This window comes from Cygnus olor, chromosome 16 (genome assembly GCF_009769625.2).
Source record: "Cygnus olor isolate bCygOlo1 chromosome 16, bCygOlo1.pri.v2, whole genome shotgun sequence".
In the NCBI taxonomy this organism is placed as follows: domain Eukaryota; kingdom Metazoa; phylum Chordata; class Aves; order Anseriformes; family Anatidae; genus Cygnus; species Cygnus olor.
In genome coordinates this window covers 1805238-1831048 of record NC_049184.1, presented here as the reverse complement: position 1 = coordinate 1831048, position 25811 = coordinate 1805238, and the positions used below count along the sequence as shown (strand labels likewise).

At 64.0% G+C, this 25811-nt stretch overlaps 3 protein-coding genes across 11 annotated transcripts; 1 reads left to right on the top strand and 2 right to left on the bottom strand.

The window, feature by feature from the left end:
- Positions 1 to 1196: 1196 nt before the first annotated feature.
- PIGT (phosphatidylinositol glycan anchor biosynthesis class T) lies at positions 1197 to 7182 on the bottom strand. The gene is made up of 12 exons (XM_040576456.1): positions 7002 to 7182; positions 6296 to 6473; positions 5370 to 5497; positions 4581 to 4681; positions 4379 to 4465; positions 3973 to 4060; positions 3793 to 3890; positions 3349 to 3514; positions 3044 to 3244; positions 2342 to 2507; positions 2122 to 2205; positions 1197 to 1736 (listed from the first exon to the last, which is right to left on the bottom strand). Exons 1-12 carry the CDS (start codon positions 7180 to 7182, stop codon positions 1484 to 1486), a joined length of 1731 nt encoding a protein of 576 aa, XP_040432390.1. The 3' UTR covers positions 1197 to 1483.
- Positions 7183 to 8744: 1562 nt separating this feature from the next.
- DBNDD2 (dysbindin domain containing 2) lies at positions 8745 to 15602 on the bottom strand. 3 transcript variants are annotated; one of them, XM_040576457.1, is made up of 4 exons: positions 15447 to 15602; positions 10822 to 10977; positions 10181 to 10324; positions 8745 to 9345 (listed from the first exon to the last, which is right to left on the bottom strand). In XM_040576457.1, the coding sequence occupies exons 1-4, from the start codon at positions 15487 to 15489 to the stop codon at positions 9137 to 9139; spliced, it is 552 nt and encodes a 183-aa protein (XP_040432391.1). In that variant the 5' UTR covers positions 15490 to 15602; the 3' UTR covers positions 8745 to 9136. The 3 variants fall into 3 exon arrangements, with proteins under 3 accessions (XP_040432391.1, XP_040432392.1, XP_040432393.1); XM_040576458.1 differs by lacking the exon at positions 15447 to 15602 and adding an exon at positions 11475 to 13095 and having other exon boundaries at positions 10822 to 11325; XM_040576459.1 differs by lacking the exon at positions 15447 to 15602 and adding an exon at positions 11047 to 11183.
- Positions 12755 to 24830, top strand: TP53TG5 (TP53 target 5). Of its 7 annotated transcripts, XR_005824987.1 has the most exons (10): positions 12755 to 12870; positions 17287 to 17503; positions 17689 to 19125; positions 20840 to 20941; positions 22157 to 22272; positions 22359 to 22892; positions 23571 to 23636; positions 23713 to 23849; positions 24255 to 24595; positions 24714 to 24830. XR_005824987.1 is itself a non-coding variant. In XM_040576460.1 (5 exons), the coding sequence occupies exons 1-4, from the start codon at positions 23176 to 23178 to the stop codon at positions 24571 to 24573; spliced, it is 639 nt and encodes a 212-aa protein (XP_040432394.1). In that variant the 5' UTR covers positions 22899 to 23175; the 3' UTR covers positions 24574 to 24595; positions 24714 to 24830. The 7 variants fall into 7 exon arrangements, 1 of the variants encoding a protein (XP_040432394.1); XR_005824988.1 differs by having other exon boundaries at positions 17287 to 17416; positions 17689 to 22272; XR_005824990.1 differs by having other exon boundaries at positions 17689 to 22272; positions 22702 to 22892.
- Positions 24831 to 25811: the final 981 nt, after the last annotated feature.

Below are 25811 nucleotides of genomic sequence, written 5' to 3'. Positions count from 1 at the left end.
CGTGCGGCCTTGGGGGGGGGGCGGGATATGGGGTAAGGGGGCGTGGGGGGTATGTGGGGTGCGGGGGGCTTTGGGGGGGGCTGGGATCGCTGTAGGGCAGCGGGCGGCTCGGGGAGGCTGCGGCTGTCCCTGGGAGCGTGGGGGGGTCCTGGGGGCTGTGTCCACACAGCTCCTGCTTGGGCTCACTGCGGCGCAGCGGCCGGAACAGCCCTCCCAGGTCACCCGGCCCGACCGTCCCGCTGCCACCACCGCCCGCCGACCCGCGTCCCCAGGCACCGCGTCCAACCCGCCCCCTGAACGCCCCCAGGGACGGCGACGCCACCATCCCCCTTGGGCAACCCGTCCCAACGCCTGACCGCTCTTTCTGAGCAGAAATGTCTCCTCACTTCCAACCTGAGCCTCCCCCGGCACAACTTGAGGCCGTTCCCTCTGGTCCTATCGCTGGTTACCTGTGAGAAGAGGCCGACCCCCAGCTCCCCACACCTTCCTTTCGGGCAGTTGCTGAGAGCAATTCATTGCAATATTGCTCCTGCTGAGGTTCTTGCGCTTTGTTCACCTGCTTGAAGTCAGCTCCCTGTTCCTATCACAAAAGCCGTATCTAAGGTGCGAAGGGCGTACCCCTGAAATGGAACCCAGCGTGCAACCAGCAGCAAAGCCATCCTGGGCAGCGCGTTAAACTGTGCCCCCTGCTCCTGTGCTCCCAGCCCAGTGCTGGGGGGCTGCTGAGCCCAGGCTCCTCAAGGCTTTGGGGACACCACGTGGCGCAGACAGGCAGAAATATATGGCAGAGGCAGAGCTTCGGGGAAAAGGATGGAGGATCTTGAGCTGCTGCGCAGGGTAAGCAGGTGGAGGGGTTTCAAAACACCGCGCATGAAAGCTCTGCTCCTGGCTTCTTTAAAAAAGGAAATAACCTCCTGGTATGAAAGAGGGGACAAGCAGACAGTTTGGAGGTTAATTTGCAAACTGGCTCAAATGTGCTGGAGTCTGGAAGGAGGGCGATGCAATGTGGCAACTGTGGAATTGTGATGGCAGAGCAGATGAAACCATTCCTGCAGTGCAGACCATGCCCCTTCCCCCTAGACTGTCTGCAGCTTCCCCTAGCCGACCACGGCAGTCTGCTAGACACTTAGCGGTGTCTTATGGGATCAGCTCTGCCTGTGGGGTCAGGAAAGCAAAAACAACGAGCAGCACAAATGTACAAAACAGCTCAAGTTTACTTCCAGCATTGTTCCTGGTAAATAAGTTACCCCTCACCCAAACAGACGACTTGCACATTTCCTAATCCTGTGTGAATGCAGTTTGGGAGTTACTGCGCTTAGAGCCCTCTTCCATCTTAATCACGGAAGCAATCTCAGCTTGTAGGACCCAGGAGAGACGCAGGCAGCAAAGACAGGAGGCAGCAGCGCTCTGCTCCCTGGGTCTCCCCACAGAGCTCTGGGCTTCCACCGAGCCCTGTGTCCAGCGCCAGCGGCCCTGGTTGCCCTCAGAGGGGCGGCACGCCCCTGAACTTACGGATGATGTTAGCCAGCCGCTTGGCCAGCCCTCCCCGGCTTGGCTCTTCCACGTGAAAGGTTCTGGTCAGCAGGTTGTAGAAGGAGCCGTAGCACACTGCCACCACGGTGCAGGTCAGGCAGATGACGTTGTACGGCATGCTGAAGTCTGGCGTCGGCAAGTTCACCAGCAGTGGCTCCGTGTAGAGGCGCACGAAATAGCTGGAGCCGTCGGAGGAAGGGAAGCTGGAGAGGGGAAGCAGGAAGGTTAGCGTCACCCTGCACAAGACCACCGCTTCGTGCTGACCAGCGCTGGAGCTGGGTGGCCTCTGGACGTGCTCACAGCCCCTTAGGGGTCAGGTTCTCCCCAGGACCTCCAAATCTCAGAGGAGACCACGGAAGAGGCTGCGGGGACTGACACCACCAGCTGTCCCTTGTAGTCACCTCCCTGCCAGCAGCCCCCCTCGAGAGGGCCCCTGGGCTGCTGTTCCCGACACATCAAGAACATCCCGCGGCAGCTCCCCAGGGACCCACGAGTCTTTGTAGGCTGGTGAAGACCAGGTAGGATAACTGCAACCAGCCCACACGTGCTGCAGCACAGCCCCTCTCTCCAGCAGACAGGAACACTCACAGCGAGGCGAAGAGCGGGCTCTCCTCCACGTCCACGTCCTTCATTGCAATGACGCTGGGCACCAGGGCACTAAGCACGGATGGACTGAGGAGACAAAGGACGCACTAGCGTCAGTCCTGCCAGCGAAGGGACAGCACAAGTTCTTCCCAGCCCCAGAGGCCTGGGTAGCCAGTCCTACACAAAGCCCAGAAGGGGACAAGGAGCTGCAGTATGTCTTTACCTGACATAAAATCCGTGATTCGGGTCAGGCGTGTACTCTGTCCACTTCAGTAAGGCTCTCTCAAACTGGATTGTGATCTTGGTGACAGAGTTGGCTGGAAGCTGGATCAGCATTTCCAGTAGGTGAGGCCGTTTGCGGTCCTGGGCTGGCTGGTAGTGGATATAACCTAGCCCCAAAGACACTCATCAGCGGCACTGGAGTGGCACTTGTGCAGCCTCACCTTGCCTAGAGATCTCGCTAAGTGGGTGATCTTGCTTCTACTCTCCTGGGAAAAGTTTTCGGGGCAAGTGAAGACGGAACAAGTAATAAAAAGCATGTGTTAAAGCTAAATCTGGCTGATCTTTAGCACTGATGACCCACAAAAGTTAGGTGTTCATAACAAAAGGTAAAAATGTAAAATGTCATCCACTCATCAGTTTTACATCGAGGTTCCTTAACTACAAAAAAATCAATTTCCTTTGCTTTAGATTCTTGCTGGGTTATGAAACACTGCCCAAGGGACCCTTAGAGAACAGACTTAATAAAGCCTCATCTGCGGCGAGTGCTGAACTGAAGGCTGGGAAAACATCCTAAGATGTTTTGTTTCCCAGTCCTGTCCCCCGGTTATCGCTGGGGCTCAAGGGAGGGACTAAACCATCTCTGGAATGAGCTGCTTGTGCCAAGGGACTCGGATGGCATGCGCTGCTGGGAGGATCTACTCACTTGGCTTGTTTTCCTTCCCCTTAGTGATGACAGTCAGGGTGTGCACGTAGAGCCGCAGGTACCACGGCACAGTCTCCAGCAGGACCACAGGGAAAGCCCGGTACGGGTGAGTGTTGTGGACGAGAGTGCTGATTTCGCCAGTCTGCAGCCCATAGCCACTTACGTAGCGCTGAGCGTGGAGTACGGGTGTTGACAGTTCCTCTGCAAAAGGGAAAAAGAAACAGGAATGAGAGGCTGCTGCCAGGTGCTTTTGGGCCCGGAGCCTGGACCGACGGTGCAGGGGGAGTAGCGCTCTGGTCACTCACGGCTGTCTTGGGGCCGCTTCCACTTCAGCTGCACGTTGAGGCTGCGGGAGGAATTGAAGAGTGAGGGGCTGAGCAGGTCGTAGACTGCATAGGTTCTCTTGTCTCCCTGGACAACAGCTTCGTGTACGGATGTTGGAGTGGGGGTCACTTCCAGTAACTCTTTTTCCTGAGAAAGCAAGTGGGCCATGAAGAGGAATGTGCCTCTTGGAGTAACTGGCAAAGCCCCCCTCAGAAGTGGCCAGCTCGGCACGCTTGCTGACACTGCCACGCTCATCCTGAGCGCTTCTGAGCAGCCCTGCTCCGAGGAAGGAGACCACTGCAGCCCTGCAGCAGCCCTGGAGGCCTCCAGGACCTGTCTGGGCGGAGTCTGGAGGCAACGATGCTCCACAGCCACGTGAAGTGACCGAACAGGGAGCAGCGTGCTTGTAAGTGCAGGGGCGTTACCTTGTTCTTAGGGGAGATGTCAACGTAGACCTTGCTCTCCGATGCCAGAGGACACGCGTCAGTAAGAGTGCGAGAGAACATCTTAAACAAGGACCAGTCTGTGGGAAGCAAAGTCCGAGACAGCAGTGTGAGGCGGGCTGGGGGCACGCGGGGGCCACAGTGCGCTGGTGCTGCGCTTACCTTTCTTTCCTTGGCCGCTGGTAAAGCTGTCAAAGACCACAGTGAGGGTCTGCCTGAGCTCCCAGGAAACAGCCAGGCAGGAAGCATCCTGGGGAAGAGAAAGAGGTGGCTCTGATCACGCCTTCCGGAAGGGCAAGACGGCAGGAGAGAGCTCGAACTACAGCAGGACTGCGAGAGTCCCAGTGAGACACCGAATCCACTGCACAGGAGCAGGGTCATCTTGCAAGTCACAGCAAGGAAGGTTCCGGTGTTCTCTTGGGGGTGTTAAAGCTGTCTAGAACAGAGCCCTGGGGAAAGCTTCCGAACGTCGAGCCTCTCCTCAACGCCTAAAGCACTGGGCTGCCAGGAGACGCCCAGCTGCTGAAGGAGGGAGGCACAGGAGGGAGCCACTGAGCCCGACACTCACCCGGCAGATGGGGCGGATGTGCACTGCCTGCGAGTGGTAGCTGCTGTGGAACAGCCGCTCAGCCTTGAGCAGCACGGCCAGGCCGGCCTGCGGGGAGAGGAAGGAAAACTTGGTCCACGGTTTGCTCTCTGCAAGGCCACGAGGCTTCCCGGTGTACGTTGCTGGACTGCCCCCAGCTCCCCAGAGCAGGACTCGCCGTTACCTTTGAGCCACACGGCAGCAGCTTCTTCCAGGGCGTGAGGTTCTCTGTGCAGACGACCTCCCGGGGCAGGACAGCGTACCGCAGCAGCCGGTGATCCGTCCCTGGGCAGGGAGGCAGAGGGTTAACAGCAGGCACGAGAGCAGCAGACCTGCTCCGTCCTCCGGTGCAGTCCGGAGCCCGACACGCTCCGAATACGCCCGAAGTGCCACAAACTCCTTCCGGGATAGATCCGACTCCGGTCAGAGTGATTTGGAAAGACTAGGTAAGGGTAGCTCTCGGCAGGTTTTTTTTCTGAGCGCCTTAAATCCTGCGGTTCTCACTCTCTGTTTTGTAAAACGCTTTTCAGAGGGACGGCTGAGGGCCTGGGAGCATCTGCCACGTGCTGCTTGTGGCTTTCCTCTGTTCAAGTGTAAGTCTCATCAGCAGGGAGAGGAAATGCTGCCAACAGGTTACCAACCCCCGCTGTCCGTGCCCTCGTGTTCCGATACCTGCTGCTGCAGCTGGCAGCGCTGTTAGCTGGCAGGGAACCCAGTGGGAACGCTTCCTCTCCCTCCCCTCCGGGCCGAGATGGCAGAGCAGCAGCCTCTGCGGTGTTTATTCTGGGACACCGGATTTCCCCTTCTAGGGCTACCTCATCACAGCGACTTGTGAACTCGGGAACAAACACTGCCAGAGCAGGAGTCCTGGCAGGGCCCGCACGCGGACTCCCCCCCAGTGTCACGGGGCAGAGCTCAAGCCAGGGACAAGGAGCACGAAGCCAGCCCTCGGGCACGCGCGGGTCGGGCTCACCGTTGGCTAAGCCCAGGGGTTTGAAGGACGCTGTCGGAGTGACCGTGTTGGTGGAGTCGATGAAGTTCAGGGAAGCGCAGAAGATTCCCGAGAGGATGTTACTCAGCTCTTTCCAGGCTTTGTCAACGCTGTGGGAACAGACATCGCATCACGGAGGACTCAGCAGCTCGGGATAACAGGTGGCAAATCGGCACCGTTCAACAACTACGCTGCGCTGACCGTGCTGGCTTTCAGGAGCTCACAGCCAGAGGCCGGTGGTCACTCACTCTCCGCCCCTCTTCACGTTTTATTCTAACCCGTGGGATCCGGGCAACGTTTACTGCAGGGGCGGTCCCTGGGCGCAGCTGGTCAGCGAGGAGGTAGGCTGGGGGAGCAGGCGGGGGGCGATGGGGCACCGTCGTGCAGCTCCGAGCGCTGACCGGGCAGCGGGGCCCCGCGCAGGCCCCCTCTGGGGCGGAGGCAGCTCTGCAAACCCACGCCGAGCTGCTGGGCTGAGCCAGAGGAAACGCGCGACAGGGAACGGTGGCAGATACGGAACGGGAGTCAAAGGAAGCGAGTCACGGATGAGAGCTCGAGCTGTAACCCCACACCACAGCGAGGGGGTTGTCAGCACAGAGCCCCCTGAGGGAATTCCTTGTTCCTTTAGCGAACTAGAGCTTTCTCTCTCTGCGCCACTCTGCCCTTTGTGCCTTTTCTGCCGCGGCCCCTGCTCTTACGGGCTCGTTATTCCACCGGACGTTGCCAAACCCCTCCCAGCTCCAGGCGGGCCCCAGTGCACGAGGCCTTTGGTGAGAAAGGCCCCGGGGAGAGGACAGACGTGCTGCCGGCCGCCCTGCCCTGCCTCCTGCAGTCCCCGCTTCCCACCCGGCTGCAACCCCAGACGCCCGGCGGTGCCGTGGCCGTGGTGTCGCCGTGCAGGTACCTACTCGGGGACGGCGTCCTGGAACCAGACCCAGAGCTCGGCGCCGGCGGGGGCGCCCAGGGGGGGCTGCCCCCAGCTCTGGGTGCGCCAGAAGCCCTGCGTGAGGGCGAGGTGCAGCTCCCGCACGCCCTGCGCCGCCACCAGCTGCCCCAGCGCCTTCGGGAAGAGCCTGTAGTGAGAGACTGCGCGAGGCGTCAGTGCCGGCCAGCGTGCTCGCGTCATCGCCCCGGCCTGCTGATGTCATCGCCCCGGCCTGCTGATGTCATCGCCCCCGGCCTGCTGATGTCATCGCCCCGGCCTGCTGACGTCATCGCCCCCGGCCTGCTGATGTCATCGCCCCGGCCTGCTGACGTCATCGCCCCGGCCTGCTGACGTCGCCGTGTCCCCACGCCCCGCGGTGCCCGCTGCCCCCTCCCTGCCACCGCCAGGACCCCGCTGACGTCCCCGCGCTGCGCCCTGCCCCAGGCGGGGTCAGCGCCCGGCGCCGTGACGTCACGCGCAACCTGCCGACGTGACGTCACGCGGACTCCCCCCGCGGTGACGTCACCAGCCCCCCCCGTCATCACCGCCCCGCTCGCGTCATCCTCGCGCCCCCGCGACGTCACGCCCCCGCTGGCCCCGCCCCTCCCCCGCTCCCCACGTCCCTCGCCCCTCTCCCGTGACGTCACACCCCACCCCCCCCACCGCCGCGGTGACGTCACGGCGCCTACCGGCCCCCCGCCGCAGGTCGGCGTCCCACCGCGTGCGGAACTGGAAGGCGGCGGCCACGTCCCCCGCGGGCAGCGGCCGCAGCAGCAGCTCCTCCCGCAGCGCCGCCCCCGGCCCCGGCCCCGGCCCCGCCGCCGCCGCCCCCAGCAGCAGCAGCAGCAGCAGCAGCGGCACCGCCGCCATCACGGCGGCCCCGGCCCCAGCGCTTCCGCTTCCGGCCCGCGGCGGCCGCCTCCGCCGTTGCCATGGAGACGCGGCGGGGCCCGGCCCGGCCGTGGAGGCCTCGGGCCCGGGGCCGGGGCGGTGGCGGCCGGGGCCGGCCCCGCGGGGCGAGCCGGGGGAGCCCCGGCGGGCTCCGTGCCTGAACGGTGCTCGGCCCGCGGGACGGCCCCCGGGGGGCCCTGCTGGGGCCTGCCGCGAGCGGGGGCGCTGCGAGGGCCGTGCTGCGTCCCGGGGAGGTCCCCGTGTCCCGGGGAGGTCCCCGTGTCCCAGCCCCATCCTCGTGTCCCGACCTCGTCTGCGTGTCCCGAGGCCTGTCCCCGTGTCCCAGGGCCTGTCCTCGTGAATGGGCTGCCCGGGGAAGTGGTTGAGCCGCCATCCCTGGAGGTCTTTAAGAGACGTTTAGATGTAGAGCTCAGTGATATGGTTTAGTGGAGGACTTGTTAGTGTTAGGTCAGAGGTTGGACTCGGTGATCTTGGGGGTCTCTTCCAACCTAGACGATTCGGTGATTCTGTGCCCTAACACTGCCCTCGTGTCTCAACCTTGCCCTCGTGGCTTAGCCCTGTCCCTGTGTCCCAGCCCTTTCCTCGTGTCCCAGCCCTGTCCTCGTGTCCCGGGCCTGTCCACAACAGCTTCCTCTTCCCAGACTGCCCCTCCGTTTTCTGGTCCCCCTCACTCCTTGACGTGCTCTTTCCAGAGGCAGCAGCGATCTTCAGACAGGGATCCGGCTGGATGCACGCTGCCTTCATCAGCCGCCAGCGAGATGGGGGCACCCCAAGGAAGGTCACGCCGGGACAGCGCTGGGACAAGGACACGATCGAGCTCACCGCTCCTCTTACCCCCAAGACCCAGCAGCCTCCATGCATGGCTGCCCGGTGCAGGAGGGATCATGGCAAGCAGGTCCAAGCACCCCTGGGAAGCAGCTGGGTGCACGGCATTGCCAGGATACTGTTGCTTATCTCGCAGGCTCCTTCCCCCCCTCGGGGTGACTGCGGTTGTGCTGACACAGCCGGAGCAGTGACAGCGCTTTCCTGGCCTGCAGCCATTGATAGAGGCAGCAGCCCCTGGCTTGCTCTGCAGTGGTTCTTCCTGCGCTCCTCAAAGCAGCCGCCAACCGGGACAATGCCCCCCGTACTGGGCTTGGGGAGCAAGAGCTGCTGGCGCTGCGTGTGCTGAAGTACTCTCAGCTGGTGGGCACGGGGTATCTCCCTGCTGTGGGTAGTTACAGGTCACTGGCAGCCCTCTCCGGGACAGCTGTGCCCACGCAGCAGCCTCCGTGAGGCAGGCAGCACGGGATGGTGACCAGCTCCACTATCGCCCATCCTTCTTTGCGGAGCAAGCAGAGGTCCGTGCTGCCTGCTCCCACCCTGTGCTGGAGCTGGGATGTATAGCAGGAGAAATGTGGCCATCTGCTTCTCAGCTGTACCCTCAGCATGCTTGCTTTATCCCCACCTTCCCTCCTGCAGCCCCCACCTAACCCTCATCCCCAGCGCTCTTTTCTCCCAATAACACACGCACCCGCTGCTGGGTTAGACAGGAGTGTTATTTTTGTGTCTGCTGTTGCTAAATGCTTGTTCGGAAAGGATCCTTGTCAGTGGGACCGGGGGGGCTGGGATCCCAAGGGACGGCTTTCTGGGAACGGTGTGGGACTGTGGGATGCTGAGCGTTCGGGCGGGGGGGGAATGAAGCAGGGAGTGTTAGCAGCGAAGCCTGAAGAGTTAATTTTGGGAGCCTAACAACACCCCTTTCCTTCTCCCTTGGCTGCCAGGAGAACCTGTGGAGGGAGAGGCGGGGGGAAACATCTCCCCTCTCCTGCAGGGCAGCAGTCCAGGATGGGGTTTAGAGTGCCAGCAGCCTTCCTTCCTCCAGGCTGGCAGGTCCGTACGGAGGAGGCTGGGAGCGGGGCAGAGCTGGCTGCTAGCTTCTGGCCGCCTGCTCTTTAGGACTGTCCTCCTGCAGGTCCTCCTCGTCCGACTGCACCACGGGGGTCTCGGCCCCCTCCTCGCTGGTGTCCAAGCTGTTGGGATCCGTGGAGACGGACGACGTGGAGGAAATGCGTGACTTGGTCGCGGCTGCGCTGGGCACTGGTAGGGTGATTTCCTCTGCGCACTGGCTGGCGTCCGCCCCTGGAGCAGAGGGAGGTAAGAGAAGGAAGAAAAAGGCTTCTGGAGGCTTCTTGCCCCCCAAACTTCACGGGTATCCCCACCAACGCACCTTGCTCCTCCGCAGGCTGCACTGCCCCCCCCCGTACCCCACTTTCAGGTGCAGTGGGAGCCACGCGTTTGCCGTTCCCCCTCTCACCCCCCCGGCTTGGCGCTAGGCCGTGCCTTGCATTCCTTCCCCATTTTTGGCAGCGGAGCCTTTTCTGCCTCGCGTGAGGCACGGCTCGGAGCCATGCTGCGGGAGGCTGCCGGCTGCGGCCGGCAGGATGTGCTGGGAGGTGTTTGGGTTGGCCTCGGTGACTCGCTGCAGCGCATGTGCGTGGGGTGCTGGCACCCCAGGCTTCGCCTGTGGGACCTCAGCACAGCTCCGCTGCTGGATTATGGGAACTGGCTGGGGAGAGGAGGGCTCCCGCTGCCTCCCTGCTTAGTCCAGTGAGCTCTGCAGCCTGGTGGGGCCCTAGAACATCACGGCAAGACACGGGCTGCTCTGGAGGAGCTTCGGGACAAGAGAATTTGCCCCGCAGACTCTGGAAAGTGTCTGAGCAATCTTGCCTTCTGCAGCGAAATACATTTACGGGCTCTGTACCTCTGGGCTGTGGAGGTGGACAGAGGCAGGGACCAGCCCAGGGTAAAGGGGCTGTCTTTGTACAGGGGGCGTGCGTGTGTACGCAGGCACGCTGAGCGCCGGGATGGGCGGCTGACAGAGCAGGGCGGCCAGGGCCGAAGGAGGAGCTGGTGGGGATGCTGGGGGCAGGAACAGCTCCCGTGCTGGACCGCAAAGTGCTCCGGCTGCCTGTACCTGGCAGGGGCCCAGAGCCGCTGCTCTCCTCTGTCCCGCAGCCCAGAAACACGTCCACGGTGTCCTGGTCTGACAGGTCCATCATGTCCATCTGCTCCAGCATGTCCACGTTCACCTCCATGGAGGAAATGCTGCCTAAGGGGGCTACGGAGAGAGAGGCCAGCAAAAAGGTGAGTGCAAGTGCCAGGCAAAGGGCGCTGATAGCCTGTGGGGAGGGGTCTGTCTGTCCCACAGACGCCAGGCAGGACCCCAGAGTGGGAGGCCAGCCTTGCAGTGGGAAACTGAATTCCACTTGCTGGTAAGAGGTCCCCAGGAGAATCCTGTTTCCTTAAAACATCCGTCTGGAAAACCTCGCTGTTTCGCTGCATCCCCTGCTCCTGTCCCAAACTGCTGTCTGGAGGAGCCTGTCTCAAGCCAGTAACTACGCGGGGAGCCAGCCAGGGTACCCACGTTCAGTGCCTTGGGTTAAGTGGTGTGAGTAATCCGCACGTACACCCACACGCAGTGTGTGTGGTCTTGTGTCCGTGTGGGACAGGCACGTCCCCAGCTGCCTTTGGACTGGGGACATCCAGCCCCTCTCTAACGGCTGTGCCAGCTCCCTGAAATACCCCCAGCCCCGTGCCGGTGCCCGCAGCACTTACGTCTCCGATGCTCTATCTGCAGGTGAGACACAGGGAAGAAGAAATCTACGTCGTGCTGGAAAACCTCCTCAAAGAACTTCTGCCGCTCCCGTAGTTTCAGCTGCTGCTGCTGCATCTGCTCCGTGTCCAGGCTGCGCTGCCCCTGCTCCATGTCGGCTGGGGAGGAAGGCAAGGAGGGTCAGGCCAGGCGGGACTGTCCGAGCCCTCCTGCCCGTCCCAGCTCACATGGCGCTGCTGTGCTGGAGCTTAGGTGATTCCCTTCTGCTCCGCTTTGCTGCTGCACAGTGATCTGGTCACCGTGAGTGGCTGTGACACGCTGGAGTGGCAGCACCACCAGCACTCGCTGTGCCGGAGCCTCAGACCTCACTTCTGAGATTCAGGGCAGCTAGGAGCTGGGAGGCCGCATGCTGCTTTCACTGCTGCTGAAGTAAATTATCGAGGGGGGAAAGGGTGTTGATGTGAGATCAGCCACGGTTTGCACATGTTCGGAATTCATCTTTCTTGCTGCAAAACAGAGGGTTGCCTGTGAATGTCAACATGCAGGGGAAACTCCCTGGAACAAGAATTGGTGTCAGTGCTCCAGGCTTTCTGGGCTGAGGAATGCATAAGGAACAAAAGGGATTAGGAACCTCGTTAGCCCTGCACACGCTCACCCCTGCTGCCACCCCTGCCGCCACCGTCGCTATAAATACAGCCGCACCCACGCTCGCAGGCTCCCGCGCTCACATCCCCTGCTTGCACAGCCAGCTTGGCTTCTGCCTGCACAAACATTTTCATTCCTGTAATTCCTCCTGCAGTTCAGCGCCGGTGCTTGTGTCCCTGGCTCGCACGGGAACGACAGAGCCCTTGGGCAGTTGCTGAAGGAAAGCAGAAGTGAGCCTGGTGCTGCATCCCAGGAGCTGGTGCATCCCTTGGGGGCTGGGTACCCCCAGCAGGTAGGACCCAAACGCCACGGAGGGGCCACGGCTAGTGACCCTGGCTGTTCCCAGGCTGGTGTTCGGCCTCACTTGTTCCGCATTTCCTCTCTGCAGCTCTTGGCCCAGCCGGCACAAGGAAAATGTGATTACTGGAGCAGGCAGTGCAGTAACCAAGGGAACCAAACAAACATCCCCTGCTTTGCCTGAGCGCAGCCCAAACCTTCCACTCCTCCGGGCTAGGGAGGGAGCCGAGCAGCAGCCAGCGCTCAGCATCCCCACCCTGTCTGGCAGGAGCAGGGGCGAGGGCAGTGGCGGGCTGTCAGCAACATTCAGTGGTGTCGGACCCCAACGGGAGAGGGGCGGCGCGCCTGGGGAGATGTCCCGGAGATAAACGTCACATCCCGAGAGCCCTTTCAGTGCTCTTCTGCCCTCTGCACCCCGTTCTCTGGGACATCCTTCAGCTGAACCCCAGGCCCCTGCCTCAGGAGCTCTTTTTGGAAGTGGCCCCGCTCCTCTTTTGACTGCTCAGCGTGTTCCTGGGATGGCCGGGGCAGCAGCCCTGGCCGCCTGAAGGGCCCTTTGCTTTGGCACGTCTGACCTGAGCACTGGGCACCCGCAGAGGCTTGCAGTGCCGAGCAGAACCTGGGCTGAGAGCTGTGGTGGCAAAAGCACGGTCCAGGTTAAGCTTTGCTTAACCAGCAGCTGACGGGTGCTGCTGCCCCTCAGCACGGAGCGCAGGGGAGGTTTTTGCCTTGCCACCTGCAGCAGGGCTCGGCCAGGGACAAGGAGGAGCTGCACTGGGACAGGGACGGAGGTGACCAGGGCACTAATTACAGAGCTGCTTCTTTGCTGCTGCTGGAGCCAGCCCTGTCCTGTCTCCCCCAGGCAAAGCTCTGCCCCCCAGCCCAGCTGTGCCAAATCTGTGGCAAACAGCCCAGGGTTCATCATGCTCCTCAGGGCTGAGGAGAGCTCATCGGGCTGGGCTCAGAGTGCAGACTGTGCCAGCTTTTTATCAGCAGGAGGACATGACCCCCTCGCCTGCCCGCCTTGTCTCATTTCAGGCTCCCAGATTTGGGGGGGATGGACCAGCTCTCTCTGTGCAGCATCTTCCCAAAGGCGCCCTGATTTCAAGGTAAGGTGGAGAGTCTCCAAATCCTGCAGTGCAAATGCAAAATAAACCAAAACGCTGGCAGGTGCTGCCTGTGGTGCTGTGAGCGTGGCTGATCCTCGCCGTTCACGTTCTCGCTGTCCATCTCGGAAGGGCGCGACGGGGACAGCCGGAACCAGTGCTGGTGGCAGCATTCCTGTGGGCGCGTGGGGAGGGCACGCCGGGATTTCTCTTGCAGGAGAAATCAGCAGGACCTGTTTATGAACTTGTTTGTGAGCTCTGGCCGGGGCGCTGGGCACGAGCACTGAGATGCCATTATGTACGTAACGCCGGCAGCGGGAGACGGCAGCTGCGCTGCTGGGCTCTGCCTGACCCGTGACCGTGGTGAGAGTCGGGGACGGAGCCTCCCCCCTCCTCCCGCGCCTTGCCGGGGCACAGGAGGAGCAAACAGCCCTGCTAGTGTGTGGCTGCTACTCAGCAACCCTGGCTGGGGACATAAAGGAGAGCAGCGTTCCCTGCCGCTGCCCTTCCCCATGTGACGGCCGGTCATGCTCCCTGGCTGTCAGTGGCGGGGATTGTCTCATCCGGCTGGCATGTTCCCACCGAGGGACACGTTCACACGCACAATGCGGCCCCTGTGCTCCGCGGGGGATTTGTCAGTACCTGCTGGTGGCCTGCCTTTTATTACTATTGTCATGGTTATTACTACAGCGAGCTCAGCCAAGGGGCCGGAGGCTTATCTGCATTCAGAGCCAGGCCCTCCTCGGTGGTGGCTGAACCTCCCGCGCGCCTGGGCCGGCACCGAGCACCCCGCTGCCTGCAGATCCTTCCGGCTCTCACGGCTCGCCGGGCAGTGAGGCGCTGCCAGCTGCCCCGTCCGCATCCTCCCTGCCGTGGGAAGGAAGGGGAGCAGCTCCTGGGATGTGGCTAGCATGGGGCGAGGGCAGAACAGAGCTCGAGGGAGCACCTGTGGAAAGGTGTTCAGCCAGCGTTCACGCTGGGAGCTGAGCGCGTTTCACTTGTCTGGCTGCATTTCCCCGGCGAGGAGACGCGTTTTCCATTTCTCCTTGTCCGCGGGATCCCGGTACAAACTCCCCTCTGTGCTGGTGAATGGGAGGGGTGTGCTCAGGGGTGGGAGAAGGCTTGTTAGCGGAGGCACGAGGCCAAGAGGGGATGGGGACGGCCTTTTCTTCAGACCGTAGCTCTTTGATACCTCGTGGAAATTTCAAGGGAGTCGAGTTTTGTTTTTCAGGACCTTCTTTGGAAAGGGGTGACGGCGAGGCGTGCAGTTTAAATGAGAGGTTGTGCCGAGCTTGGGCTCGTTCCCTACAGAGCTGGGGCAGCCTCACTCGGTCTCCTTTGCCCCTCTCCCTGCGCTTTCCCAGAGCCGACCCCCTGACCTCCAGAGCGGTCTGGGGCACCCCGCTGCCGCTGGCTCGCGGGATGCACCTCGCGCTCCCTGCCTCTGCAAGGAGATCGGGGCGGGGGAAGAGGCAGCTCCTCGGCTGCCACAGCATCCTCTGGGACGCCCCACAGAGGTCACAAGCGTTTCCCTCTCAGCCCTGCCCCAGCAAAACCACTGTGGCACAAGGAAGGCCCAGGGGCTCTCAGCTCCTTCAGCCTCGGGAGAAGCAGCCGGAGGGGAGAGCTGGGAACGCCGCTGAGGAGCGTGCAGGGCGGGGAGGGGACGCCCAGACACTGGCTGCTTGAGCGTGAATTCCCTGCGCGGTCCCTTCCCAACTGGCACGCCTGACCTCGTGTTCCAGCAAAGCAAAAAATAACCCTAGCCCCGGTGAGAGGAAATGCACCAGGCGAGTGCGAGGGAGGCGGTGGTTTTGGCAGAGCCGTTTGCTAGGAAAAGCAGGGGGGTGACGGGACGGGGAGGACAGGGCACCTCACAGCCCCTGCCTGAGCAGCGGCCTCGTTGCCTGCGCTCCTCCGAGCGATCTCCAGATCCCCTGCGTCTCAGCACTAAAAATATCCCTGCCGCCCGGAGCTCTTTCCCCAGCAGAGGCTGTGTCATAAGACCCTGCTATTTACGGTCCCTTATCCAATTCCCGCAGAAGCGGGAGGACGGGGCAGCCAGGAGGGCAGCGCGGTGCCCAGGAGGGGCCAGACGCAAGGCAGGGCTACGGCACCCCGTCCCCCGACACCTTCGCACGTGCTGTCGCTCCGCTCGGCCTCCTCTGGCCCTAAACCTTACCGGAGGGGGGGCACCCACTCCTCCGGGTGCTGGGGGGGGGGGGGGGGGGCCGGGGGGTGCCCACCCCACCGTGCCCCAAACCTGTGGCCCAACAGGTGCCCGAGCTCGGGCTCTCTCCGGGCAGGTGCCCCCGCAGCGCATCCCCCCGCCGGGCACGGAGCTTTCCGGGCAGCCCCTCACAAACCAGCCGGGGTGCAGGGGGCCAGCACCGGGGCTCGGGGGCTGGGGGCCCCCGTTTTATTAGGGCCGGGCTTCGAGGCGAGCTCTGCAAGGAGCACCCCCGAGCTGCGCCGCGGGACGAGGAGACCGGGGTGGGGGGGGGGGGGGTACCGCGTTGCCCGCCCTCCCCCATCCAACCCCTCCGACCTCCCCCCGCCGTTTACCGGCCGGGACTTACCGGGCAGCCGCCGGTTGCGGCTCCGAGCCCCGGAGCCCGACATTCGGCTTCGGCTGCTGCTGCCGGGCCGCCTCAGCGCGGGGCCGCCGCGGGCCGCCCCTCGCCCATGCCGCGCTGCGGGGCGGTGCTGGGCGCTGCGCGGGGCGGTGCCGCCGAGCCCGGCCCCGGCGGGCGGGGACCGGCAGCGGGGGGACCCCCCCCGGCTCCCCCAAGCGGGGATGGGGCCGCTGGGGTGTGGGGACAAGGGGAGAAAGGGGGGCGGCGCGCAGCAGCCGGTGCGCATGGAGAGGAGAGGTCCTGGGGGGGGGGGGGGTGTTCCGCGGTGCTGGTGCCCCTGTAGGGTCGCTGGTCCCCGGGGTGGGGTTGGGGGCACGGCTGGGCAGCGTCACCCCCTCTGCAGCCCGCTGGCAGCCGGCGGGGGAGCTGGGAGCTCTGCCCCACGCGTGGCGGGGACGGCAGCCTCTGTGGCACGGCAGGGAGCGCGCTGGTGATTCACGCTCCCTTTTTTTTTTTCGCTTTTCTTCCCCAAACGGGCAGCTGACGCAGCTCGGACAGCTCGCTCTGTGGCCGGGCCGTGGACTCCTTCCGCGGCTCGCCCCGACTTCCCCCAGCAGCACCCCCGAAATCCCCTTTTGGGGTGTTTTGCCCACTTCCAGCAGGGCTGCTCCCAGCGGGGTGACTCGGTGCCCGCCGTGCCCAGCACCAGCCCCGCACGCAGGCTGCTCCAGGCCTCTGCGTCCTTTCCTCCGGCTCCCGGGGAGTTCCCAGCGTCTGTGGCATCCTGCCGGCCCCTCTCAGCCTGTTTATCTCGCTGTCTGCATGGCTGGAGATAACTGGGTATTGTTTGCGTCCCAGCTCTGCTTTGGCTACTGTCCCTTTGCTGTCCCCAAATTGCCTCCTGCTGCTGAAAGCGGGTTTGAGCTGGGGACCTGTTCCTGCACCCCCTGCTCTTGCCCACGGCTGCTGGCTTCAGCTCCCGTGGGTGCCGCTGGGTGCGAGGGACGAGCTTTGCTCACGAGACGGTGGCAGGAAGGGGGAGGCTCTCGGGGCAGCCACCGGCCCTCGCTTGCCCCCAGCTCCGAGCGCCCGGCACGCGTCCGGGCAGCGTGCTCCAGCATCAGCTCTCCCTGCTGCTGACCCCTCGGCCCTGTCCGGCCCTGCTGGCGGGGAGGCGAGAGGCAGGGCCAGGGAATTAGCTCAGGTCTCTGCTATGTGAGATGTCTGCGCCGATTGGCACCGCTTTCCCCTGCGAGGCGCTGAGGCTGGTTCTGTGCTCGCGAGCTCCCTGCGGCTCCCCAAATCCCCACGGTAGTGACGGCACCGGCAGCGCCGAGGGACCCCACACACGGGCACCCCCTGCTGCGTCCCCTCTGTCCCGCCTGGCGGGGAGGGGGCTGGAGAAGCTCTGATATCATCCGCACGGAGACTGACTCATCCCGGCTCCTCAGCACAAGCCGTGCTGCGCAGCGGGGCACCCATTTTAGTCCCATTATACGCACGCAGGCAAGCCAGCCCCGTGTAATGAGTTTTGCTCCTGGCCAAGCGTGCCTGCCCCCGGCCAAAAGGCAGGAGGGGACGGAGGGGACACTGAAGGTGGTGGAGAGTCTCCACTTGCTCCCTGGGCTCCCTACTACAAGCCTTGCCGGCCCCTGGGAGATACCCGCAGGGTCTGCCCCTACCTGCGGCAGCATCCTGCCTCGCTTGTGCCGCGGGTGCAGGCTCATGGCATTGTCGTGTGTCACCAGCACTCGCCCTAACTGCAATTCCCAGGTCCCTGGGAGGTGTCCCCTGGAGATCCCGGTCGCCAGCCCAGGTAGGAAATGACACATCTTCTTTCCAGGACACAGAGCTCAGCTCCTGCCAAAGGTCCCCGGGGAAGCCAGCATCAAAGCGTGCCCGTCATCAGGAGAAAACGCAACGTGACTCGTTCCTCCTGCCGCTCCCGGTCAGGTTTCTCCCTTCTATTACAGGTCTGTAGAAAACAGGAGGTGAGTCAGGGTGCTGCGGGGCGGGAGGCGAGGATGGAGCTGCGCAGGGAGACAGCTGCTAAGTGAAAGGTGAGCTAGTGCCAGGCAGGTGAATCACTCGGTGGTGAAAATAGATCTTATTCTTTGCACGCAGCGCTGGGAATGAGATGCAGCTTGACTCGCTCAGTAAATCGTGGAGCAAAGAGAAAAACAAGGCAAGTTTTTTTTTTTTTTTTTTTTTTTTTTTTTTTTTTTTTTTTTTTTTTTTCCCCAAGGCAATAAATTGTGAGGGAGCAGCCTGTGAAACTCCAGCGACCAAGTTCCCGAGGCTCCCTTAAAAGGGGAGATTTTAGTCCGGGACAGCGGGGAGACAGCAAAGCCATAAACACCCCCGAAGGAATGTGGCTGCTGAGAAATGAGCATCCCGCAGCGTGGGGGCCAGCTCAGCGGGGGGAGCGGGGCCGCACTGCCCGGCTCCTTGGCCATGCCCCTCGGGGGCACGCGGTGGCCACCAGGGCTAGCGGTCCCCAGGAGGCTCTCGCTGAGCCCCGTGGGTGTCGTGTCCCTGCCTCCTCAGGCTCCACACCATGCAGATGTCCCCGACGGCCAGCTGCTGGCACGGGAGCTGGTAGAGCTGGCAGGTCCTGTGAGGGCAGCAGGACACCCAGCCCCGGTGCCGGGCGAAGAAGGGGAACTCCTGGAGCACCTCCACTGAGACCTGGGCAGGGCGAGGAGAGGGCCCGCGTCAGGAGCAGCCCCAATGCCACCAGCACCCACTGCTTGCCCCACTGCTGAAGGGCAGCCTCCTGAGGCTGGGAGGCTGGCCACCTCCTTCCCAAGCTGCCTTCCACAAGCCCGGCAGCCCCACCACACCCCACAGCTCCTTCTTTCCACCCCACATCAGGAGACGTGACCAAGGCCATGCAGCAGCTTGGTGGCGGAGCTGGAGTTCACCCGTTTCGGCCTTCCCTGGCCTCTGACCCTCTCCTCTGTAGGGCCGGGGCCAGCCTGGCATTGAGGAAAGCCACCGATTCCGTGGTTAGGGTGCCAGGGCCGGCTGGTCCCGCTCTGCCTGCGCACTCTCAGCTCTCTGGGGCTGATGCTTGGAAGGGTCCCCTAAGGATGAGGCTGGTGATCTGGTGGGGACATGTAGGTGGGACCATGCAGCCTGGCCTGCCTCTCCCCGCGGCCCCACTCCCTCCGCGCAGAGCAGGACTGATGTCCTTGCCCGCTTCCCTGCACCTGGCAGCCCTCACTGCCAGCTCCTGGAGGCGCAGAGCTTTTGGGGAAAAATATTTGCAAAGCCCAGGCAGCTCCTCTGGGTGATGAGAGCGCAGGGGATGGCTGCTCATGTCAGTGCCTGCACTGTGACGGCCCCCGTGCATTTGGGGACGTGGGGATCCCCTTCCTGAGGACAGCCCCTCACGCACCTGCCCGTCCTGCTCCCCGAGGCAGACCCGCAGGGAGGCGAAGCCGGCATGCGAGCTCCTCCGGATGCCCCGCACCACGCACGAGCTGATGCGCAGCTCGGTGCCGGCTGCCGCGCACCGCAGGAAATCCTCCTCCCGCAGCTCCTCCACCTTCCTCTGCTCGCCGCCGGGCAGCACCGCCAGGGAGCCCCGCTGGAAGTGGGGCAGCACGAAGGCCGTGCTGGCTGTGGGCAGCAGCATGGCCCAGAGCCCCCCGGTGCCGGCCGGGGCTCGGCACTGCCGGTACGCGACCGCGGGGCAGAGCGGCTGGGAGTAGAGCAACGCGTGGGACGGTGCTGTGGGGGTCAGCCCTGGGGAGGTGGAAATGTGGGCAGGCACCGGGGTGGGCACCGTGGGGACGGTCCCCGTGTCAGCAGGCTCCTCGCCTGTCCCCTGCGGGGAAGCCGCCCTGAGAGGGGGCTGCGGAGGGGCAGCGCTGGTGGAAGGTGGAGGTGAGGGGCTGGGGGGCTCCGAGGGGTTTGGTGTGGGTGGGGGGACACTGGCATCGTGCAGGCTGGCAGCTGCCCTGCTCAGCTTGCCCGTACCCACTGCCAGTCCGTAATACACCCGTGCCCTGGGGACACTGCCTGTGGGCAATGGGGTTACCGGGGCGAGCCCCCCGCCCAGCTCTGTGCCCCCTGCGCTCCCAGCCCCAGCTGGTGCCACCGGGCTGGCTGCAGACCAGAGCCCTGGCAGGGCCCCCACCGCCCCTATCCCCATGTCCTGTCTGTCCCCGTGCTGCCTGCTGGGGGACATCCAGGCTGGGGCGTGCAGGCAGCTGCTGGCCCCGGGACAGCCTCGGGGGGTGCCCCAGCCCCTTCTGTAGGTGGCGGCGATGCCCGGGGGCTGTGGGCAGCCCCCTGCTGCCCCATCAGCAGTGCCTGTGGTGGAGCCGGGGTCCCTCGTGTGCCCAGGCAGGGCGCATCGTGCCCACGGCTGCTGGGTGCCCGCAGGAGCCACGGGCCTCACGCAGCAGGGTGGGTGCTGGGGCGAGGGGCAGGCAGCCCCGGGCCCCCCCGGCAGCACCCAGGCACCTGGAGCTGGTGTGGAGCCCCAGTGCCTGGGGCTGCCCGGGGCCGGCAGCGCCTTCCTCGCTGTCATCTCCCGCTTCTTCGGGGGCAGGCTGAGCCCCCCCGTGACGGTCCTGCTTTCGGCACCCTCCGGCAGCCCCCCTTCTTGGGACATTTTGTGGGGCTGCTGCAGGCAGGTCCCGGAGGCACTGCGTCACCCGTGGGGCTCGGAGAGCAGGAGCATCTAGGAGAGCACCAGGAGCAGGGTTACAGGGCTGGGAAGTGGTGGGGCTGGGCGCACAGCATCTGTGAGGCTGGCAATAATCCCATGCTGGTGACATCGGTCCCCGTGGCAGAGGAGCATCAGGCCCTGGGGGGATGCTGCCTCGGGGCTGGCTCGTCCCTGCACCCCTCGGGGCTGTAGGTGCTGCGGGGACAGGGTGGCACCTCAGGGGGAAGGGGCCAGGGCCAGGCTGGGCTGGCTCCATCCCCATCTCACCGTGACAGCTCGGGGCTCCCATGGGGGGTTTGGGGAGGGCTGACGGGGGGCAAGGGAAGCCCCTCCTAGGGCTTGGGGCCGATGTGACCCGTAGTGGGTCAGGCAGTGGCACCAGGAGGCAGAACAGATGCAAGAGCGAGGTTGAGCCCCTTTGAAGTTGGGCAGGAGCTGCCAAAAAGCAGCAGGTTCAGCTGGTGCTGAGTTATTTCTCTGGCTTTCTGAATGCCAGCCGCAGGTCCCACCGCCCCCACTGTTCTCCCCTTGTGCTCGGCTCCCAGCCCTGGCTGGCTTCCCACGCCAGGGAAACCACACTAGCTCTTTTTACTTTCACGGGGGCTACACAAGCAGCAAGGGTTAGTGACAGAGCCCGGCCACTCAGGGATGCTCTTTTCTGCCATAATCATGATTTTTAAATTTCTTTTTTTTTTTTTTCCCTGCACAGCAACAGCTTTAAAACTCAGCTGGCTTAATAGAAATGCAGCACAACTGGCCCCAAGCGGGTGATATCTCTGAGCTGGACATGCCTGCAGCAGCCCCCAGCCAGCACCAGGTGGGTGCTGTGCCCTCCGCAGCTGCTCTGCACCACTGCAGGGTGAGGGCACGGCCTGGCGAGGGGCTGCGGAGAGGCTGGGGGGAGCGGGATCTCTCTGCCCTGGTGCCCGGGACCAGCCCCGTTAGCCCTCGGAGCAGAGCTGTGCCATACCACCGTGAAGGGTGGGCAAAATGGGATGGGGTCTGCAACTTCCCTGCTGTCTGTGGGGCCAGGGGAGGACAGGAGCTTGGCAGGGACAGCCACCCTGGGTGCTCAGATGGGTGCAAAGCCACACACCCCCAGACCAGGTGACGTTCCCTCACCCTCCTGCTCACCCCAGCACGGCACTGCCGAGCTCCAGGCTCTCCCCCAAAGCACTTTGCTCCCCCAAACACCTCGGACACCCCATTACCTCCTGCCTGGAGCCCCCCGCTCCCCATTCCCTGCCCCAAACCAGAGCCCCCCACCTTGGCCGGGGACCAGTGCAGCCCTTACCTGCTGGGGGGGCCAAGTGGGAGCCAGAGGGTGCACGAGCCACCCTGTCTGCCACGGCACCGGGGCGCACTGCGTGCGGCGGGGAAGGTCACCACAGGCCACGTGGGAGGCTGCCTCGCGCAGCGCTCCTGCTCTCACCGCCTCCTCCTGAGGCAGCCGCAGGAGGGGACGCGGGACCCTCCAGCTATGGGCTGCGGGGCCGTGGCCCCCCGACCTGAGCCCTCAGGGTGGGAAGGGGGCTGGGGATGGAGGTGGATGGGGACGCTGGTGGGCTGCACCCTCGGCACGGTGACCCCGTTGATGCTGCCATGTGGGAACCCACGGGGAGAGAGGGTGGCCCTGGGGACTCCTGCAAACAGCCCGTGGAGCTGGTGCTGCACGAGGACTGGGCATCCCGGTGTGTCCTCGTTCCCAAAACCATCCCGGCAGCTCGGGGTCCCGACACCCACCCAGGCCCCGCTCAGCTGGCAGGGAAAGTGGGAGGAGGAGCAGCCGAAACAGCCTCCTCCAGCAGTGACATTTAAGCCACCTTCTCTGTCGCTGTGTTGTGGTTAAACACGGCTGGGTGAAAACACCTTCCCCGGCTTGGCAAAGCGCTGCTCACAGTCATCTGGGTACTGAGAGCCGGGGACGGCGGCGGGGAAGCACGCGGAGCTGCTGACGTTGGACGGGCGGCCGGGCCGGGGAAGCGGGGCTCACCGTGGGTGCCTGCCCCGTCACCCCGGTGTGGTCACACAGCCCCGGCCCCGAGGAGCTGAGGGATGCTCAGCACGGTGCTGAAGGCACCATGGGGCTGGGAGAGATGCTCGCAGCCAGGACCGCAGAGGAGAGGAGCTGCCTGCCCACCGTGCGAGGTAGGGATAGCTGCTTGTTTCTGCCCCGCTGCTTTTCACCAGCCTTTTGGTTCCTTCACGGCTTGGTTTTCCTCCTCTCTGGGCAGGAGGGGAGGAAGGGAGAGCTTCAAATGGGAAGATGCCATCGGGGATTGAAGTGTGGGAAGCGTGCATGCATGCTCACATACGGACACAAATGCAAGGAGGTCTCAGTTCAGCCACAACAAGGTTTTATAGCTCACACCCGCACAAGGCAGCCCTCCAAAGCTGCTCGTGGCAGTGGTGTGGTGCTCTCCTCGGCAGGTCCCCGAGTGCGCTGGGCTCATCTCCTTGCCTGGTCTGCCCCCGTGACGTGCCCAGCTGAATGAAGCACGTGGCAGTGCAGCCGTGTCCTGCTGCCGCCCACCTCCAGCGGTCGGGCACGGGTAAATGTGGGTAAATCTCCCCCAGGGCTGTACCCGGACTGCTGGGCTTTGGCCCTACTCAGGTTTGCTTGCTGCCGGCTTGTGGGATGATGGAAGAAGGAACGGGATGACCCTCGACCTGCAGACCTGGCCCTGTGCCCCGTCCCTTCTGCGCTTTGGAGCTGCTCCATGCACCCGCCCTGCCCCCAGGACCTGCTCGAGGACATCCACGGTCAGGTTGGCAGCTCCCCTGTCCCCACCCGGTCTCCTGGGCTGTCCCTGCCCAATTCCCTGGGCCCAGCCGGAGCAGAGGGGTCCTGCAGCTTTCCCATACCCCAGGAAGGGAATGGGAGCCCTGCTCCCAGCCACTTCTTGAGCTGTGTCACCCGAGCTGACTCCCCATTAAGCTGTGCCCCCCATTACGGGACCGTCCCTGGTCCCCTTTGCGCAGCTGGGCGCTGAGACCGGGGCTCTGGTGTCACAGAGGCGTGAGGTCACAGCCCTTGTCCTCGCTGCCACCATGAGCTCCGAGCACAACCCAGCCCTTGTCCCCCACTGCCGCTGCCCCAGCGCCTCACCCTGCGGCCCTACACTGCCATCTGAGGCCCCCAAAAAGGAGCCGGCTGCCCCTCAGGAGGTACAGCCCCACGGCATGGCACTGTGCCCCCCCAGGCCACCACCGTGGGGACATTCATGGGCAATGCCATGGGCTGGGAGGAGCCCCTGCTGGGTTACCCGAATTACGCACCTCTGCCTTGTGGGGACATGTCCCCACGTCCCCAAAGGAGCCCAGGGAGTGCAAGCCTGCGGTGATGCTTGCTGGGACGAGCTCGATGCCACCCTAACCCTAACCCCAGCCCTAACCCTAACCCTAGCCCTAACCCTAACCTGCCTCCTTGCCTTTCCCTCTCCCAGGCTGGAGACATGGGGGACCAGCCCTGCCCGCTGGGCAGCAGGGATCCAAAAAGCCACCTCCGCAAGGTAAGGGTCCCCGCGGCGGGGCTGCGCGGGGGGCTGCGGTGCTCGGGGCGCTCACCCTGCCCGCCCCACTCCGCAGGTGCTGAAGGAGCTGTCGCTGCTCAGGCTGCTGAAGCGCACGAACCGCAGGATCCTGCGGCTGCACGCTGTGGCCGTGCAGTGCTGGCACTCGCTTGCGGCGCAGAGGCTGCCCGGCCTCCTGCCGGTCCCTCCCAGGTAGGTCGGGGGGCAGAGGGGCCCCACGCCCCCGGCCCTGCTTGTCTGCCACGCAAAGGCACAAATTTGGAGGGGTGAGGATGACCTAAAGGGGGATAAACCGCAGGGATGTGAATCAGAGGTGGGTTTGGGCTGGTCTGGGAGGGTGCCGGATTCAGCCGTACCGGAGGTTTCTGGGCTCAGGGCCAGCCTGGGGTTCACCAAACTGCCCTGTTCCCTGCACCCCATGGGCACTGCAGCCCATGGTGGCCTGGCACAGGCATTTCCCTGTGCTCCAGAGCCTCTCCCTCCGTGCTCCCTCCCTGCGGGCTGTTTGATGGGGCCACGCTGAGCCATGCCCTGGTGCTGGCTGGGCTGCCCAGGGCAGGACAAATGCGCCCTTCTTCTTCTTGGATTTGGGCGCAGGATGTGCCACCTCACACCAAAGCCACAGGAGGTCATGGAGGAGGCCGTCGGCAGCCCGGCGACCAACGCCACCAGCAGCAAGGATGTGCCCATGGACCCCGAGACGGGGACCCCGCTGGGGGACCCCCAGCCGCTCACCAAGAACTGGGGGGCTGGCGAGGCCAAGAAGGACATGCTGGGGACCCTGCCCCAGCGCTTCCACTTGCCAGCCCCCAAAGTGCTCTGCCGGCCGTCGGCCCAGCGCTGGGTCAAACCCTGCTGCACCCGCTCCTGCGGCGAGAGCCTGGAGCAGGTGCTCACCATCCGCTACCCGCAGTGAGGGCGAGGCGCCGCTGCCGTCGGTACGAACCCCAACGTGCAGCGTGCCCTGCTAGCTGAGCGGGGGTCTTTCTGCCTCGGGGACCCCCATTAAGGCCCAGCTCGTTAGCGAGGCGGCCGTGCTGCTGACTTTCCTTCCAGGGCTGCCGGAGGTTCGGGGCTGGGAGGAGCAGGAGGTGAGCTGCCAAGAGGAGGTCTGTGGGGCGACGCACCGAGCCATTGTGCTGCGAATAAAGGGAGCGAGCTGTGTCTTCCTGACCCAGACGTTCTGCCCAAGAGTTGTGTTTGGTTTGGCATCCCGCTGCGTTTGCAGGTCGGTGGGTTCCGCTTGCTTTGGATTCGAGGGGCTGGAGACGTCGGGGGTGATGCCCGTGTACAGAGGGGCTGGAAATCTTTCCTCCATGCACCCCATCACCAGGCACCAGCAAAAGCTATGCCCCTGCTGGGCTCGGCGACCAGCAGTCCCCAGGATGCCTGGCCAGGGTCAGGAGCCTTACACAGGCAGTTAGCAGCTGCAGGGCTCTGCTCCCCTGGGTTTCCTTCAGGGGAGCACGGCAGCATTTTCCCACCAGCCTCGCAGGCAAAACCCCAGCTATCCCCATCTCTCCAGCCCGGAAAAGGAGAGAAAACTGTCGCCCATCTCCTACGCGAGGAGGTGGTGGGCTGGTCCACCAGCAGGATTAATGGGCCACTGGCGTGGCAGAGCTGTCACCAGGCTGTGAGCTGGGACGTGCCCAGCCCCCAGAGCGATGTCACCAAAGCTGCCAGGAAACCTTCCGCTCCCATTTCGGCTGGAGTAAAGGAAAGTGGCTCACTGGCCAAGAGCCAGGGCCGGGCTGTAAGGATGCAAAATGCCGTACGGTCCCCTTCAGGATATTGCAGCGATGGGAATTGCCGGTGCCAGGATCAACAGAGAAAGTCCTATAGCTGTAGGTGCTGAAGTTTAAGGCTTTGAACCTACACACACTTAGGTCTTCGTTTAACGTTTGGCCTTGGTTTACCCTGCGAAATTACAAGTGGCGGCTGGGCCCGGGGGCGAGCGCAGAAAGCAAAAAGCATGGAGCAGGAGCACGAGGAGGGAGCACGGCCCCGCGGCACCCCGTGTCCTGCCCGGATTTCTGCTGCTGGGGGGCAGCGGGGTCCTCATGCCCTGAGGCCAAGAGCCGGGAGCTGCAGCTCCGGGGGGCGCGGGGCGGGGGGGGGCTCTCGGGGCTTCCTCGGCAGCGAGGGGGGCGAGCC

Excerpts from the sequence above, each read along its gene's own strand:
- PIGT (XM_040576456.1), bottom strand. The coding sequence starts at position 7,182 with ATGGCGGCGGTGCCGCTGCTGCTGCTGCTGCTGCTGCTGGGGGCGGCG. Across the intron at positions 4,466-4,580 it reads TGCTGCCGTGTGGCTCAAAG|GCCGGCCTGGCCGTGCTGCT; the intron begins GTAACGGCGAGT and ends CTCTCCCCGCAG. Across the intron at positions 2,206-2,341 it reads AATCACGGATTTTATGTCAG|TCCATCCGTGCTTAGTGCCC; the intron begins GTAAAGACATAC and ends TTGTCTCCTCAG.
- DBNDD2 (XM_040576457.1), bottom strand. The coding sequence starts at position 15,489 with ATGTCGGGCTCCGGGGCTCGGAGCCGCAACCGGCGGCTGCCCG. Across the intron at positions 10,325-10,821 it reads GCAGATAGAGCATCGGAGAC|CCCCCTTAGGCAGCATTTCC; the intron begins GTAAGTGCTGCG and ends CTCTCTCCGTAG. Across the intron at positions 9,346-10,180 it reads CGGCTCTGGGCCCCTGCCAG|GGGCGGACGCCAGCCAGTGC; the intron begins GTACAGGCAGCC and ends CCTCTGCTCCAG.
- TP53TG5 (XM_040576460.1), top strand. The coding sequence starts at position 23,176 with ATGAGCTCCGAGCACAACCCAGCCCTTGTCCCCCACTGCCGCTGCCCC. Across the intron at positions 23,293-23,570 it reads AGCCGGCTGCCCCTCAGGAG|GCTGGAGACATGGGGGACCA; the intron begins GTACAGCCCCAC and ends TCCCTCTCCCAG. Across the intron at positions 23,637-23,712 it reads CAAAAAGCCACCTCCGCAAG|GTGCTGAAGGAGCTGTCGCT; the intron begins GTAAGGGTCCCC and ends CCCACTCCGCAG.